Below are 18,510 nucleotides of genomic sequence, written 5' to 3'. Positions count from 1 at the left end.
AAACTGAAACCCGACGACCGCTCACTAAACGTCTTCACTGGTTGGTCGAATGTAGCGACTTACGCTTTCTGCTAGCGGAAAAAGAAAAATCACGACTGCATATTGACTGTCCCCTCTACATCTACACTCAAGAAAGTCTCTTGCGCTTCACTGGTAAGGCGAATAAAGTGACTTACGCTTTCTGATAGCGGAAAAAAAATCACGACTGCGTATTGAGTGTCCCCTCTACATCTATACTGAAGAAAGTCTCTTGCGCTTCACTGGTTAGGCGAATGTAGCTAGCGCAAAAAAAAAAAAAAAATCAAGACTGCATATTGACTGTCCCCTCTACATCTACACTGAAGAAAGTCTCCTGCACTTCACTGGTTTCCGCGGGAAGAAATAAGGTTCGATACGGTTTGAACACACCTCGTACATCTTTATGCAATGACGAGATTATAAAGGATTGGATCTACTTTTAACAGGGGCTTCGAACCATGAACGAGAACTTGAATCCGGTTCCATTCAAGGTTTCACAGTCCATTATGCAAGTCATCGGAATTTAACCCGTTCTTCACAAACCTCTACTCCAAGAGAGCAGTAATGGATTACACCATTTGTCTCGTTTAGTCTTAATAAGTTAAACAAACCTAAGCTAACCTAAAAGAAGCTAACTGGAGATATCTTTATGAACGCTAAACAAAGCTTTCATTAACTTAAGCGAAACGAAACTAAATTCAAACTATTTTAACTAAAGTATGTGAACCTAAGCTAAGTGATATTTTTTTTTCTTTTAAAAAAAGAAGTTCTATCATCAACATACTCTACTTTCATACCTTCTGTTCTAAACGCTTACCAAGAATTATTCCTACACCATTCTGACCGTTTTTTTCATTACCTAAATATAACATTCTACACCCTTATCTGTTCAAGATTCTATTACCTTTCCATCAAACTTCTCAGACTTCTATCAAATATTGATTATTTTGTTTCATTTCCTCTTTAAGATTTTCTAATTTCCCTCCCTGTAACATGGTACGTACGTTCCATGTCTCTGTCCTAAACCTTTTGCTCTTACATGCGTTTCTTTCCCTATCTATCTTCCCCACATTATTACTTTCTCGTCCAATAGTCCTTCCAAAGCCATCCCCACCAGGAGATCCAAATATGGGGATATTTTACTTTCCAGAACTATATTTTGATCTGAGAAAGACCATTATACATATGTGCTCTTTCTGCTGTCAGCAAACTGGGGGAAAACAGAGTGATGGTTTCCCGTTGCCTTCACCCCGCAGTATTCCAACCGTTAAAGTCACATTGACTACGCCTGGAACTAGTGTCCAAGTTGCCGTACCAATCACTATGATTTCCGCCAACTTGGCTACTGGAAAACATTTGCTTTCTCCCAAAACACTTTTTCACTGGGTACTTCATTTAGTACAATTCAGTAGGGGTTGCCGTTCCGGTAGTGAACTACCGCCGACATAGGTCTAAATTTTACTGTAATATACAATCCTTCTCACCTGACACATAAGTGTCTTCGTAAAGGTGTTGAGTTCATTTTAGTTTAACGTCCCTTTCAGCAGCGAGGCTATATGAGACGTGGACCTACTGATTAACGTGGAATCCGAACCACATGAGCTCCCTCCGGGAATCGAACCCGGGTCTCCCACGCCAAAGGCGCGTACGCTAACCGCTTAGCCAAGGATGAGCTCTTCGTAAAGGTGGTGTCAATCGGGAAGAATCTTAAGCTAATAGCTAAATAATGTATAACGAAGATAAAATATCGTTAAATTTGGTACCAATGTGTGAGAGTCATACAAAATTGGATTCCTCTTAATCTATTGACCATCTTTTATTCTTAAAAGTTCTCATACCTTAAAAACCAACCCTAATCATACACTACAAAATTGTGTTGAAAATGTTCTTAATTTGTTAACCCCTCAACCAAATAAGTAAATTGCTTTAACAACAACACTCACCATTTTTACAACTATATACATGTATTTCACCTCCTAGTACATGTGTAATGCAAAAAATAAAACAAATTATGATTAGTCTAAACATTCTACACTACGCGAATCTATTCAGACAATAAAGAAAGTAATATTTATTGAGTTATTCGTTTTCCTGCTTGGTACCACAATTGAAGGTCAAGAAACACTTATTATTGAAGATTTCTCAGTGATATCAGATTTCAACATGCAAAGGCGAAAGAAAGTGAATGTGAATGATTTGCTCATTTTTCTCTGCAATATCCAGTTACGGAAGTTTGCATTCCATCCATATTCAACACATGCAAACTTGATAGAAGTATTAAAATTATGCAGTACAGAAAATGACTACTAATCAAATGTACTAAAGTTTCCTTTCTTAAGAATATTATATTGCTGGTAAGTTGTATACATGTATTAATATACAGGGTGATTTTCTTTTTAACTAACTAATCTCATTTGTATATTAAATTTTTAACTGAAGTCCAATTTTTGAACAGTTTTCGCGAATGATCAAGGAACAATTGGTAGCTTTTAGAGTATATTTACTGAATTAGATTCCTTGTGAATAACATAAACAATGCCTGAAGAAAAAATGGCAGATATCCATCAGATTTCTAAATATTTGAAGCGGGATTGAAAAATGAAATTAAAATATATAAAAATAATTCATAGTTAGTAGTGGTAACAGCTTTAAAAATTATTAAATGTATTACATTATATATCCTTTAGTGATGATATTGTAGAAGTTCTCCTCTTTCTAAAGGCGAGTCGAACATGTCTTTCATGTTGACGATTGCCAAACGTAATGCCAATTATGATGTTTTGACTGGACATTTCTAAGGATGTTGAGTTGTTTCTGTACATGCATCCTTTCAGGTAGTCACGTAGAAAAAAGTCAGCCAAACCCACAGATCTCGAAGGCCACAACTTCTTTGAAATAAACGAAATGTTTAAAAAAAATCACAACAATTCAATCGCACATTAGTATTGTATACAGCACAATTGATGAGATTTAGATCTACCGTAGAAAACTCAAATCACAACACCACCGCAACAAATTAAACATGTTTTTAAATCACCCAATATATATATATATATATATATATATATATATATATATATATATATATATATATATATATATATATAATATGTGTGTGTGTGTGTGTGTGTTGCCAACCCAATATATATAGTTATATTTTTTCAAAAGACACTATGTCAGACTATTACAAATTTTCAAGCCCTTGTAACTTCGTTTCTATTCTTTCGAAACAACTCATACCATGACCATGGTATCCAACACTAAAGTACTTTTGATCATTATCCTGTGCATCTTCGTGTGCTATATGTGCATTAGAGGCTTCTAAACTTTGAATCTTTGTGATACTATAACATTCTTAGCTTGCAACACTGAATAATAAAAGTGGTTTTTTAAGTTTTCGTTTGCATGTTGATTTGGAATATGGAATAATCTGACATAGTGCCATTCGAAAAAAATATAACTTTATATTGGGTTGACAAAATTGTGTGTTTCTGTTTAATATATGCAAAATTGTCCCCTTTCTTATAGTTGGTTCGTGCAAAGTTTCGCTTTTCTCTCTCGTTTGGTTTTTGCGTTATAGAAGATAATCCAGATAAATTGTTAACCCTGTATACATAGGTATATGTATATAAAACAGCTCATCTAAGCTATTCTAACACCAAGTAAATTAACCATAGCTAAGTAGAAATAACATTATTGAATGAGTTATTTGAAGTGTTGACAATGAGATTTGAGTTTAATTCTGAATTCGCAATATATTGAATTGACTTGATTTAAACTTCTTTTGTCATTCGGGAATAATAGCAAGTGCTGTGATACCTTCAGACCCGCCATTCTTAACTAACTAGATCGCTTCTACAAATGAGAGACTGTGAGTTACTCATTAGAAAGCCACAAGTATTAGTGGTTGGTTCAGGTTGCATAGGGATGCAAACAATGATACACACTGCTGGATAATAAAAATGCAACACCTAGGAGCAAACATCCGATTTACTCAACATAAGAGTATGTACACTAGTTGAAAGGAAAACAAAATTGTTAGTATTGCAATTCCACGAGGCACTGCTCCGAACTGATGAATATGGTGAACTCCGGACTGATGAATATGATGATACTGATACTTGAATTGACATTTATAATGAGTCCATGTGCTACTCTGGAATGACACCTACGGGGGACCTACGTACGATGGACTGACCCCTGGACTTGCGCCTATGGTAGGCATACGTACTATTAACCTCTAGGCTGACGCCAACGATAAAATCAAGTGCTATTGATCTCTGAATTGAGGCCTATTATGGATTCACATGTTTTTCTCCCTCTGCAGTGACGCGTAAGGTGAGCAAACATGCTACTTGCCTTTGCCCTGACGCCTATGGTAGACCTAAACGCTACTGGGCTATGATAGTCCAATGAGTTACTGCCCTCTGAAGTGACGGCTGTGGTAGACTCACGAGCTGCTTCCTCTGGACTTTGTTAGGTTTCCATAGTGTTGTTACACATCTTATAGAGTGGTAAGTGTTTTCCTTTCACATTTCTGCCTTAAGATATTTGCTAGCCATGTTTCAAGTTATTGTTACTTCTCCTTCTTCATGTATCATTTTTATGGTCGATCAGTGTATTTAAGAAAGATTAGTAGTAAGTCTGAATTATAACTTGGTATAACATAGGAAATTTCTCTGACAGTTTTTCTATTGATTTAGAGATACTAAATTATTTGGACTTCAATAAGACTTTGTAGCGTTAGCAAACCTTCAATGTTGCTCTACGAATTGCGGAAAATTATAAAAATATGGTTAGTTTATAATCTCATATCTGATATTTGGTTATTTAAACAATACTCTGCACTGTACTATTCATTAAAATATAATTTTTTGATGAAGAAAATGTAGAGGATAGATTTCTCACCTTTCAGGTGTATTGCTGTAAAACATGGGTTATTTTACTCATTATCTATTTTAATTCCAAGAATAGTTTAAAAATACACGATAACCCAGGATTACCACAAATGATTCTTGGAATTGCAAAATATTTTATTTAGAAGCAGTGGCAGCTCGAGAGTTCTATAAGAGGAAAGTAACATCGACAATGGTACCAAAACTATCTTTTCATCTCCTTTGTTCAATGCCTCCTTCCGTAGTGGTGCTATTCAACCGGTTCACATCGGTCCCCCAGAACCGGTTGTTAAAATATATTGAGTTTGCGGAACCTCTTGTTATGCCCAAACAGAACATGAACGTTTACTCAATTATACCCAAGGGCAGTAAATTTTAGTTTAAGTATATTTGTTTTTGGAAATACTTACAGCTACATAGTATATGATCTCTCAGAACTAGGTATAAACGTATATTTCTTAATCTCAAATGTTCAGATATCAAGAATATAGTGGTGAGGGTCATTTATATCTGAAACACATACATACCATTATCAACAATTTGTCGATCCATTAATATCTTCCAATGTTTTGACAACCATCTATCTTGGATAATTTGTTTTCAAGATATTAGCAATGCTACCTAATTTCGTCACACTACTTTGTATTAGGATGCTGTATAAATCTCTACTTGTCACTTGTGGTATCCACTAAAAATTTTGCTTTTGTCTACCATGTACGGATTGTTTCTTAAGGAAGTTGTAAGATAGTCTATTTACACCCATCTATCAATCTAGATATACATCTATCTATTATGAGATATATATAGAGAGATGGGTGGATAGATAGATGTAAGTATAGATATAGGTGTAAATAGATAGATAGATACAGATATACAAAAGTGGTTGTTACAAAAATAGAGTAACACCACTGCTGCTCCCCGTTCCGTAAACTGATGATTTTTCACTGTGAAGGCATTCTGATGGGAGGCACGAATATTAAAGGGGAAAAAACAATAACAACGTTATTGAACGTATAGAAAAAACTGAATTATCATTTAGGCATGTCTGGTAACCAACGGTACACATACTGAGCATCTACGGTTTGTATAGACTTGCTCATCCACCTTGTTTTAAACAACCATATTCTGGGAATCGTACATAGAAAATTCAAAAGATTTTGCCCTAAATAAATATCTTAATTTACAACACAAAATCCAAATGTCATCGGTTATTTCCAGCTGTAGGTAAAAATATTGGATTTATCACAGATAAGTGAGTGGTCAGGTCCTTTTGAAGAAGATCGTACTTGAAACTTGGTGAGTGCTGGTGTATCTTTTGATGTATCACCAATCTTTGTAGGTCTTTTACTTCTAAATACGTAGTGTTTTGAAACCCGATGAACAATTTATGCTTCTTCTGTACATTAACTTTTTCACTTACATTAACTCTTTCGATTTAACATAATTCGCAGACATGTAGTAAATTTAGAAAACTTTAACTACTAGCGCGTATGAATATGCTTGCGGTTTTTGCTTCTTCGATATCCATTTCAGTATACAAGGATATACGTAGTAAGTATACATTTTTCTGTATAAAAGAGTATATAAATTGTGAAAGAACCTTTATATATAATCTAGATATTATTAATACTCTTGTAGATTATATCCGAGTGTATGCTACTGCATGATATTTCATTTATAAAATAATATTTTGGACACATAATATACAAATGTACTTATACATATCACATAATAATAAATATTGCAGCTTCTTTGGAAGTTACATTTAAGGAATTTACAAATCGACCTTCAGACATATTTAAGTTACGTAAAAGTGTGTGGAACGCATTACACGTATAATAAATGTACTCTGATACTGAAGAAATAATATTACAAAGACAATTGTAACATTTTGTGAATAATTTATTGAGAAAGTTTGTCTTACATAAAATCATACATAAATTCTGTCACTGAATATCAATATCAACACAAAGTTTCTTCGTATGAGTACTATTTTATTAAAACTATACTCAAAACTAATATAGTCAACTATGCTTTTAAGTGTGGAGGTGGGTGTGAGTGAGTGTGTGTTTCATTTCTTGAAGCAAATGTAATCCGAGCTTTGAAATACTCTTATATTCTTTATGAATATAAATTAGTTACTTCTTACAACATCGTTGAATCAATTTGTCAGTATCCCTCAAATTTATCATGTATTGAAATTGCATTTTATGATAAGCAAGATCCTCAATTTTCTTCAGGGGCAGAACACTTACAACTTTCAACAAAAGTCACCAACTTCAATAAGGGACTCATACATCAATATTAAAGTTCTTATATATGTTTTATTTTCCTTACTTTTATTTATTTCTTAAGGAAAGGAAAAAATTGCACAAAGAACACAAGTGGTTGTGATCCGATCAAGCTTATTGAGTTGATACTTATAAACCTTTTTTGACCATCCAAAGCTTTCCACAGATTCTCAGTGATTTCATGATACGATTCTTGCTGGGAGCATGAAGCAGAAAGCTGCTTGTCCTTTGGGAGTTTTCAGTGCCCAGTAGACATCAAATCGGAGCTGAAAAGAAACAAAAACCAACAAAATACATTACAGGAAGATAAATAAATTTTAAGTTTAATCATAATATCTATTCCTTCCAATGGCTTGCGGGATTTAAGCCTTCCATAATCTAGATACGGAAAATAAACATTTACCTAATATCATATCAGAATCATCATATGACCTTTAACCTCCGGGACCTTGTTTTGGAGGTAGGGGCCAGTAAAGTTATAGCAATATGACAACACGATATGGTGCATTAAATATAAATATTTAACAGAGAATAGTTACCTTTGTATGGCGTGTGATAGGGGTACCAAATAAATGTGAAAACATATTTAGTTTGTACTACAAAGTGGACATGGTATTCGCATTTCTCGCGTACCAAGTAGCTAGGAGACTCACCTCCAATGCACATAAACTTCCTTGTAGCTATGCAGTTAGAAAACACATTTTTTGTTGCGGGAGGCTTTGTATCGGTTTCTGGTGGAAGCTCGTATGGTTTGCATCCCAGGTTAAGCTGTATTTCCACGCCTCATAACGACTCGGTGCTAAACTTCAAATTAATCAATGAATCCAGTGCGCATAAGCCTGGTTCGACTCCCGATGTTGGCACTTTCAGATATTTATATAGTATGTCAGTGCGCTTATTTCTGTTTCTTCACAGCATTTCCATTTGTTTCATCATTTCCTTTGACGCTACGCTGGCAATAATATTTTGCACATTAAAACGTGCAACTAGTGGTTAGATTAGAACACAGATAGCCTACTAGTCAGTCACATATGTCACTCCTACAACCACGCCAAACAGTAATAAATTTTCTCCTTAGACTCTTATATAATGTACCATGCAGTGTTGCCACATCATAGTATCTTTAGTGAATCTACCCCCGAAACAATCCTCCTGGAGGTTAAAGGGTATTTTATGTTTTCGTCTTATCTTAACGTCTAGCTACATACCATCAACCCTCGCTGTGTACGGTCGCGATTTTTAGACCACAAGATATATATATATAAGATAATTGTACCAGATTCAGAACTTAAGTCCCATTGATGAAGTTCAGTGCACCACTGATTCTATGCATACTACAGAAAAGAGTTGGATCTTTAGTTCAACCTTATGTAAATATACACATAATTTGCATAACACAATTAATTGGCTCTATGCAAAATCACATTGTTCGAAGTTAATTTACAGTGAATTTTAAATTTAATTTGATCACCACAAATTTTTTTGATATCAAATAAGTTTTAAAATATTTTTAAATAAATAACAAAATCTTTTAGCTATATAAAAGCGTTTCAAAATTATTTATGTATTTACTTCTTTGTAAATTAAAGAAATTGTAAATTGTAAATTGTAAATTGTAAATTGTAAATTAAAGAATTTGTAAATTTTAAGTCGTTCGATTATGCTCTATAGGCTAAAAGAAAACAGATGATAACCCTTAATTACTAACCCAGGGTGACAAAGCAACTCAGAGAATTATTTTCGTTTATCGCCAAAAGAGGTTAACACCTACAAAACTGTCTTTCAGTGTATTTTTTTTCTTATCAGTCAGTGTGCTAGTGGTACAGACATCTGGAGTTTGACTACTGCATTGAACATATGGAGAAAATACACCTGGCGTTAGTAATAGTGTGTGGTTAGTAATTAATGGTTAATGAGAGTATATTATTATGGACAGAATTGTTGAAATGAGAATACAGGAGGAAACACATTTGATGCTAGTGGTCTACTGGTCCACGCTTAGTTGCATGCATGGGGAGTATGCCCGCGACCGTTCGGTCTATTTGATGGACGGGTTCCGCGAAAAATGACACACCCCGCCCGTAGTTCCTCTATACACTACTATATGCACGTGTACATTGTGCACCGTCAGAATTTGTCCCTTAATTCTGACTCGCCTAAGCGATGTAACCCCCATTCTCTGAGGAAGTGGGATACGCCCACTGCGCGGCCATACCGAAGTCCTGAGTGCCTACCAATAAACTACTGGTTGAGGCAGACTGCTAGCGAGGCAGTTCTACCATGTTCTGCACGCATGGCGCCCGAGCGTTATAAGGCAAGCTCACCTCCCGTCTTCGCCGTTACCCAGATCCCTGGAATTGGCTCCTACAAGCTACCGAATCCCACGGTATGACCGCAGCCCGACAGAGTCCAACCCAAATCCGGGGCCCCAGGCAATGCTTGAAGGGGCTTGTTCAATCCCGGCCCTGCCTACCTCTATCATTCAACTGGCAACCGCCTTGTCATGTAGAGGTACCATGCACACGTCGAGATACTCCCGTATCACATCCCGGACCCAATGGTACGTGTTAAGTCACCATTTGAGTTTGGTGCCGGCCCATATCCTACAGTTTCCTCCCTTTAGCAGGATCAGAACCGTTACCCACATTCCTGGGATTGGCTCCTCCCCCACCTCCGTTTGGTCCCCCCGCAGGCAGGAATCCGACATTTCCTCCCCCGGTAGGGTCGCCCAAGCAATACTGGACTTCCTTTAATTACGATAGAGGTACACAGTACATTAGCAGAGCCAATGACTGATGTAGACCATTTGCTCAAAGGCAAACATTGTCATTTGGGAGCCGTGTCTCCCCTGGTAGGCCCGCCCAAACAATACGGGGCTACCTATCTTTAACGTGTTTAGGTACCACGTACACGTTGTAGCAAGCTACTTGTCCGAATCCCAATGGTACGTGTAAGCTACTATTAGAAGGGACACCCACACCCTTCCTTCGGTAGGGTCGCTCAAGCAATACGGAACTTTCTCTTCTTACGTAAGAGGTCAACCGTACATTACCAGACCAAATGGCTGATGTAGACTGTCTACCTTTAAAGACAATGGCCATTTGGGAGCGGCGGCTCCCCTGGTAGCGTCGTATATTGCTAACTTCCTCAGCGCTCCTGAGGTACTAGTATGCGTTAGGATACTAAGTATCCCATCCCGGACACTCTCTTTGAGGGCAGTACCTACATCATCCTCCCGGTAGGGCGCTGGATTCGCCCACACTCTTGGACACACCAGCTACCTACTCTTTTTAGCGTGTTGATATACCACGCAGCCTTATCTCCCGGACGCAAGGGCACGGCCTAATTGCCCATTTTGGGGGATACCAAAAGGCTCACTCAGCCGGTAGGTACGGCAGCCAAAAACTACCTACCCTACTGAGGACGTGGTGGGGTCATACGTACTCTCCCAGATCCAATGGCACGAGTTAGTCGCCCATTTCGGAGGATACCCAAAGGCTCACCTTCGCTGGTAGGTTGTTGTCTCGATTAGGGACGTGCAGTATAAGTCGCTACTACGCCGGATTTCCACGAGACGCCCGATCTCCCCCACTGGCACATTGTGACCACAATGCATGCCACAAGGTATCAGCCAGTGAGGGTCCCCTCCCCCTTTCTCAGCACGGGCTTAGGACCGGCCATGGCTTGGTTGCAGGAGGAAACAGGCGAAAACTGCCGGACATACTGTAATCAACCACGACTTCACAGAAAATGGAATCGAATTGCAGATCCCTATAATACAACACCAGCTATAAGCCCTCTACAACTGAGCAGCGTGTCATATCCTTCGTCTTCAATTATGCATTGTGTAATACATATTGTCATATCACAAACCAACGCCCGACTCGACTACATACAATACTTCTATCTTTACATTTATAAGGTCTACGTTCTATTTATTGCCTTTATTCCAGACATTTAAAATGAATTGGTAAAGCTATTATCAATGGGTAGACATACGTAATTATGAAAACCGTGTTAGAACAACAATATCCATGTTGTTTCATATTCTTTTCATATTATTTTCTTCCCTTTCTTTCTCTATTTATTGAGTTAGATGTCCCAAAATTATGGTCCAAGGCTAAAAAGGTCACCCTTTGGGGATCCCATGGTACATTTTGTACCATACGGGGTGTTTCATGGTACATTGCGATATAACTCTCCTATTTGAGCTTTTTCGTCCGGGTTTCTTTTGTTTTTCAAGTCCAGAGGCATCGTAGAAGACATTACGTATGGTTTCACACCTTCCTGCGTCGAGACATAGGAGGTGATGACGTCATAAATCTAAAATTTATATTTTCGTGTAATACTTTTTTAAGGGGTGTTATGTAAAGTATTTTTGATGGGCTTATTTTTGCACGTAGAAGATTGAAATTTTGCACAAACATGCAGTCCACCGAGTAGTATTTACCCGATTTTTTTCATATTTCTGCGTTAAAACAGGAGGGGGATCCAGAGGGTCAAAAAGTTGAAAAAAGGGAAATTTTTTTCCAAAAAATCCCTTTCACGGAATTTTCTCGCCTTAGATATATGGTGGGGACAAGTGAATCGTACCGTCTGAAAGGCAGTTCTATTCTGAAGAGAACGATGGGCGAAACATGACCCTAGGGTAATTAGGGATGTCTCAGGGAATGTTTAAAAATTTCCCTCTATATACGGAAATATGGAACAATGTCGATATATTTTTTTTGGCAGGCTTACTTTTGCCCCTGGAAAATTGGAATTGTGCATAAACATTCAGCCCACCGAGTAGTATTTACCAGACTTTTTCAGATCTCTGGGGGGCTAAAACAGGGGGTCCGGGGAAGCTAAAATTTGAAAAAGGATATTTAGACCCCAAAAATCCCGTTTTTCCTCATTTTCCCGCCTTAGGTACATGATGGAGACACGTGAGTCATACCGCCTGAAAGGCAGTTCTATTCTGAACAGAATGATGGGCGAAACATGACCCTAGGATAATTAGGGATGTCTTAGAAAATTTTTTACCTGATATCATGGTGTTTTACGGTAATTTGGGGCATAGTGGGAATCCCTGATGAAATTTCTCCCGCCTTTGGTATTCAAGATAGAAACTTGAAATTTGGTACACACATTCAGTATACCAAGTACTATTTATCAGATTTTTTTAGATGGCTACGTTCACACAGGGCCGCTCCAGAGGGGCCCAAATTGCGAGAAAAAAATTTTCCCTCCGAAATTTTCCCTTTGACATCATTTTTCCCGCTCCTGTTTTATGGTATGATCATGCAAGTGGTATCATTTGAAAGCCAGCTTTATTCTGAAGAGAATGAGGTATGAACCATGATCCTAGGATAAATAGTGACGATGCAGTAGTTGCTTGACTGAAAGTCTAAAAAATAACCCAAAAAACCGGGTACCGGAAAGGGTTAATGATAATAATAACCAAAATGACGGGATGAAGAAAGTAGGAGATAACGGGAGAACCCACAAAACCCCTCACACAGTGTTTGTTTAGCTCAAAACCCACTTGTCACGATGTGGGATCGAATCAAATATTTCATACACCAGCGATACCATTCATATTGTTCAACGGCGCTGTATACAAGGTATTTCTGTATATGTCAACCAAGTTCCAAAGATACATTGTTTTTTATAACACGATACCTCCACATTTATAGGTAAGATAAACTAGGTATTTCAAGTGTGAGTTAACGTTATAGGTCATAATTGAAAATACGGAGTATTCCTATAGAGGAAACTAATTGCTTTTTAGACAATGATCCTAATATCAAAGCAGGAATGAAGTTTGTCTTGCACTTTGCTCAGAAACATAGACTCTATGTATGTAGACGTACTATATCTGTCAGCGAAATTAAACATTACCTTGAGAACTAACCGACATACCTCTTGCTCATCTATAGATCAATAATTATGTTCCTTTCAGTAAGATAAATAATAATAATAATACAGGTTTTCGTTTTACCTGCGAAATGCAATAAATGTTCTTGAACAATGTAATGTTATTTTCGATCAAATATAATGAGCTCTATGACTGATTCAGAATTCTAGTTCAATTTAACAGAAAGGATAGACCAACGGAAGTTCTGTTTAACAAACCGAGTTACAATTTTTAGTAATTACTGTCATTTCCTTGTTTAGTTTCACGGTGGTATAGTTGTTAATTTATATTTTTAATTTACAACCATTGTTCGCAATATGACTCACAAGTTCGTCTAACTTTTACAAGTTGAGGAGAGTTGCCAATTCTAAAACGATGTTGTCTTTTTTTTTAAAAAAAAGTTAAGTGATACACAAAATCTGGCTATATCTTTATAAAATTGTAGGTAAACGTATAGCTAACAGAATTTAACATAAACAAAACAAAATATTTCAGAATTTTATTATATACCTAAACATTGTGTAATGTTCTTCCTAGTTATCAAATAATAAAAAAATAACCTTCAACTAACACACAATATATATAGTACGTTTCCCTTGAATCATTGATGAGGTGCCACACATTCTTGAATTACTTGCCAGGTTAAAACAACAACAGAAAAATGGAATCTTTCAGGTTTACGTCCCACGATTTTGCCGGCTAGTGATAATGAGAAATGAATGAACTGGTGGAATGAATGAAGTGGGAGGAAACGGAAGAACTCCGACGAGATCCACGCACAGGGGTTTTTCCACCACAAAGTTCAATTGGTGTGAGCTGGGTTTGAACTAGGGATCCCACGCAAAAGAGGTGAATGCTATACCACTGAGTCACCGCGTCCCCCTCTACAACAGCAATAACATTATTATTATTATTATTATTATTATTATTATTATTATTATTATTATTATTCATAATAATAATAATAATACAGCAGCAGGTATGTTATTTGCTTTTAACGGGAAAATCATTCAAAGATGATACATACCAACTGATAAATCCTTTCTAACTGGAAAAAAAATATATAACTGAGTGTTATATCAACATGTTGTTTTAAATATGAGAAACTCAATAAAAAATGTACTGTTTTGTAAATCTGAATATTGATGCTCTATGGCAAAATGAAATATAGGTCAAAATTTACAAATCTACAATTAACTCTAAAATTTGTTTTCCGACTGTATACAGTACAATTCCTCTTGTTCGGTCTCGGCTGGTCCACCACTCCAGTTGATTCGACCTTGTACCGACTTGTCGGTGACTCAATGATGCTCATTGTCGTTTACTGCCGTCGCGGCATTGTTGTTTACTTGTTACCGCTTGTCCGCATTAGTGCTTCATCATCTCTCGTATCGTTTCTTTAGTTGTCCGTGTTTTCTGTTCTGTGTTGTGCAGTTTTTAGTGCTTACTGTTCGTTTGTTTTTACTGTAGATAACAATACAGTCATTTTTGAGTTCAGAGGTTGTTCATTTTACTGTAAATTCGCATTTATCTGTATTTTCTGATAATCCGATTTTTTCTTTTTTCTTTTCTTTTCTTTTTTCTTTTTTTTCATTCCGACAATATTCCCAGTGCTAATGGTGACGGATTAGAGGAGTTCTGCTGTAATATTTTTCGAAAGATCAAAGATACCTCAACCGATTGATCCCATCGAATTAAAGAAAAGTAACTACGTATTTGAAGGTGAATTGTCGTACGAGGTTTTCAAGAAAATAATAAAAAAAGAATAATTAAGACTGCTAAAAACTGTATAATTTTTTGTCAACAGTAACCGATAGTTTTTATTTTGGTGGAACAGATTGTTTATTTATGTTTGTACGGTATTTGTAAAAAAAAAAGTTCCGAATTGGAGAGAATACAAGAGACTAAAAAGAAAAACAAAATAGGTTTATGTCTTCCGGTCGCGCATGTGATCTAAAGTTTGCCGAATTAAAAAAAAAAGAAAATTCGCATTTGTACGATACTTTTTATCTTACCTAACTTCTCAATATTTAAATCTTATTCGAAAAAGAACTGTTTAAATCGGTGAAAGTATTCCGCTCGTGCAACGGCTGCCAATTCTAAGAAATTTTAGGCGCTCGTTGTAAGAATTCACAGAATTCCTTGACCGATTTGAGTGGCAACTTACCTGTGGATAAAACCTTAATACGGTGAATGACCTTTTGTACATGTATTCCTGGCCTTTCTTTAGTGGGAATGTAGCATTGTTGCCTTCTAAATCATAAATATCACCCTTCGCATTAGTCTTGTGATATCCAGGGAAGGGGAAAGGCACTCGCAGGATATAAGCATAGATGTGATTGATAAGGTCTTCTATATCTTCAGCTGCAAATATAAACAAATAAATGAAATTAACAATTTGTTACGTTCAAGAAAAAGAATATCATTACTTAGGCCTATACTACTTGCTGTTCTGCCGTAACTTTGAGCCAACTGTACACTATAAGTTAAAATAGTGTTTTATTAAAATTTCTAATTGTTTACATTAATATGTTTTATTTTTGCGTTTTCTTTCTTTTTTCTTTTAGTTTGCCCATCAATCACCAGAAACTCTGTAGCATATTTATTCAATTAGTCAAGGATATACAGGAAAGCGATTGCGCAGTTAGCGAAATTATTAGCATCAGGCAGGCAAGCGTTTGCGTAGGTAGTATCATCAATTAGCATCAGTCGGACAAGCGATTGCGCAGGTAGCGACATGTATTAACATCAATCAGACAAGTGATAGCGCAGGTAGCCACATTTATTAGCATCAGTCAGGCAAGCGATAGCGTAAGTAGCCATATTTATTAGAATTAGGCAGGCAAGCGATTGTCCAATAGCAGTCAAGCAAGCGACACCTTTTAGTCTGATGTAGGAGTTAATGTGACTCACAAATTGAAACATTTACTGTTCATTATTAGGAATTTTTAAAAATATCTCCTTTAAAATGATACCACACAGAAATAGGACGCTTATTAAAACAAAGTCCCATTGTAGCTCCCTCGTGGCTGAGCGTTACCGTACGCGCCTTTGGCGTAGGAGACTTGGGTTCGATTCCCGGTGGAAACTCACGTGGTTCGGATTCCACATTAATCAGTAGGTCCACGTCTCATATAGCCTCGCTACGGAAAGGGACGCTAAACTCAAAATCAAATCCAAAGTCCCATTGATAGAATATAAATTGTGTATGCGCATTATCGTAACTCGGAATACTTATTCAAATGGGAAAATTTATTTATTTCTGGTTCAATATTTCAGCAGAGATTAACTGCAATTAACCAAGTTATTTTATGATATTCCATGGAAATATTAGGCTGTCTTCTCGGTAGAGTTTAGTTTGAGACACGGGATTACATACTAGTAACTATATATATATATATATATATATATATATATATATATATATATATATATATATATATATATATATATATATATATATATATATATACAAAAATCCAACCCAATGGGTCAGTGTTCTACGTGCTGAATCAATTTCCTATTCCTTGATAATGTAATACGAGTTATACGAGAAATATTCAAAACATTATACACTCACCACATTATGCAAATCTCACATGTGCATGGGACTTTGCACATATATTGACAAATTCTTGTTAGTTGTTGTGGGTAGCTAGAGCCACTAATCTTTCGTTATTTCGTTTTTAGATGAAACCATCTGGATTCCTCATTCAAGGAAAATTACGAACATGGAGCAAAGGGTGGCAATAATGTTTTTTTTTTTTTAAAAAAAAAAAAAGTAAGCGAGGTCGAACAAACATTGATTATAACCCAAGGAGTGGACGACTAGCAATCGTTCAAACTAAAGGCATGTTCGACAAAAGTGGGTAAATTGTGATGGGTGATCACACAACAAGTATGCAGGAGTTAATAAAAGTCTTGAAGAGCAGGGTCATGACCAATTACGGCTCTCCAAGTTCTCACCAAGTTGAGTCCCCAGTAAGTTGACAAATTCTCACAAATTGGAAGAGCACGCCTGTAGAGAACTTTCGAGTCTCTGAGCTCAAGACGAAGAGGCCTTTCTCCACCGAATTGTGGCTGGTGATAAAACATGGGTTCATTGCTGTAACCCAGAGACGAAGAAAGCGAGCAGAGAATGGAAGAATTCACCATCACCGCCACGGAAGATCTTCAAAGTCACCTCATCTGCTGGGAACATTTTCTCTCGGGTTTCTGAGATGCCAGGAACATCATGTTGATCGATTTTCTGGAAAAGTGACACACTATTAGAGGAGAATATTACAGTACTCTTTTGGTCAAATTGTGTGAAAACGTCAAATACCAGGATAAGAGAAATGTTAAGTTGAGGTGTTCTCTTGCAGAATGAAAATACATCGCCTCACAAGTGTGAATTGTCCACTAGAGTGGGTCCCAAAAATCGAAAATGCGAGGATTGAACACTTATAGCATGTAAATATTACTGCTAGGCTAACGTAATGAATTGGCAAAATTTGAACGACATCGGTTCATATCTTTTACCACCGAAAGTATGCGAAAATTTGTGAAACACTGGAAGAAATGGGCATAATGTAATCATTTAAAATATATGAAAATACATCATCCATTCCCCAATAGAGTGCAGAAATTTCTTTGTAATGCATAAATTACTTGTAAAAAATTCATTTTTGTCAGTTGTTAACTTTTACTGTCGCAATGTGTTCGAAGATTTGTCATTAACCGTATTATGCAGGTTGGGGATGATCGAAAAAAAAAGAAGAAGAAGAAATGACAAACCTAGTTCTAGGACTAACAGCTAAACTGGGATCTAATTAACTAGACTGCGAAATGAAACAAATGTGGATATAAAGAAAAAGAACAGACAAAGGTGAAACGTAAAAGAGAGAGAATGAACGGGAATAGTTTTCCCGAAGGATCTCAAGTATAGTACCTTTACACATGAGTTGACTCCTTGACGTGCTTTCGGAGCTCTTTGTCCTAGTCGTGGATGAATAGGCTTGAGTGGCTCTTCGACAGACAGGTCGTGCTGTTTAAATCTGCATTGAGTTCTTAGTTCTTGCCCAACATTGTTCTATCTCTCTCTTACACACAGACAAAGAGTGACGTTTGGAAACGATAGCTTTTTTGTTCAATTTTGTTTATTGAGTATAGCGTCCCCTTCAGCAGGGGGGCTAAATGAGGCATAGCCTATAGCTTAACGTGAGATTGAACCACTTGAGCTCCTATCGGGAATTAAACCGAGTTTTCCGTAGTTGAGTAAAATTGTTTGGTCTGGTGAGGTCGATTCAGAATCTTCTCCACTTTCTGCCACGATGAACTTGGGGATCACTAGGTGGCAGAAATAGATTCAGAAATGTGGAAGTGGAGAAGATCCTTAACTGACAGCCGACTGAACAAATCAACCAAC

At 36.8% G+C, this 18,510-nt stretch overlaps 2 protein-coding genes across 2 annotated transcripts in view; both read right to left on the bottom strand.

The window, feature by feature from the left end:
* The window catches only part of LOC145663578 (NPC intracellular cholesterol transporter 2 homolog a-like), a 45,657-nt gene extending 43,434 nt beyond the window's left edge, over window positions 1–2,223 (bottom strand). The window contains exon 1 of the mRNA XM_081729692.1: window positions 1,962–2,223. Coding sequence (XP_081585818.1) covers window positions 1,962–2,046 — 85 coding nt within the window. The 5' untranslated portion in view covers window positions 2,047–2,223. The remainder of the gene's footprint in view (window positions 1–1,961) is intronic.
* Window positions 2,224–6,794: 4,571 nt separating this feature from the next.
* Window positions 6,795–18,510, bottom strand: part of LOC145663577 (NPC intracellular cholesterol transporter 2 homolog a-like) — a 50,468-nt gene continuing 38,752 nt past the window's right edge. The window contains exons 3-4 of the mRNA XM_081729691.1: window positions 15,271–15,467; window positions 6,795–7,470 (exon numbers count right to left, since the gene is read on the bottom strand). Of these exons, the coding sequence (XP_081585817.1) occupies window positions 7,384–7,470; window positions 15,271–15,467 (284 nt within the window). The 3' untranslated portion in view covers window positions 6,795–7,383. The remainder of the gene's footprint in view (window positions 7,471–15,270; window positions 15,468–18,510) is intronic.

The sequence above is a fragment of the Thermobia domestica genome, chromosome 11 (genome assembly GCF_964235325.1).
Source record: "Thermobia domestica chromosome 11, izTheDome1.hap1.1, whole genome shotgun sequence".
Lineage (NCBI taxonomy): Eukaryota > Metazoa > Arthropoda > Insecta > Zygentoma > Lepismatidae > Thermobia > Thermobia domestica.
This window is presented reverse-complemented; position numbering and strand designations above follow the sequence as displayed.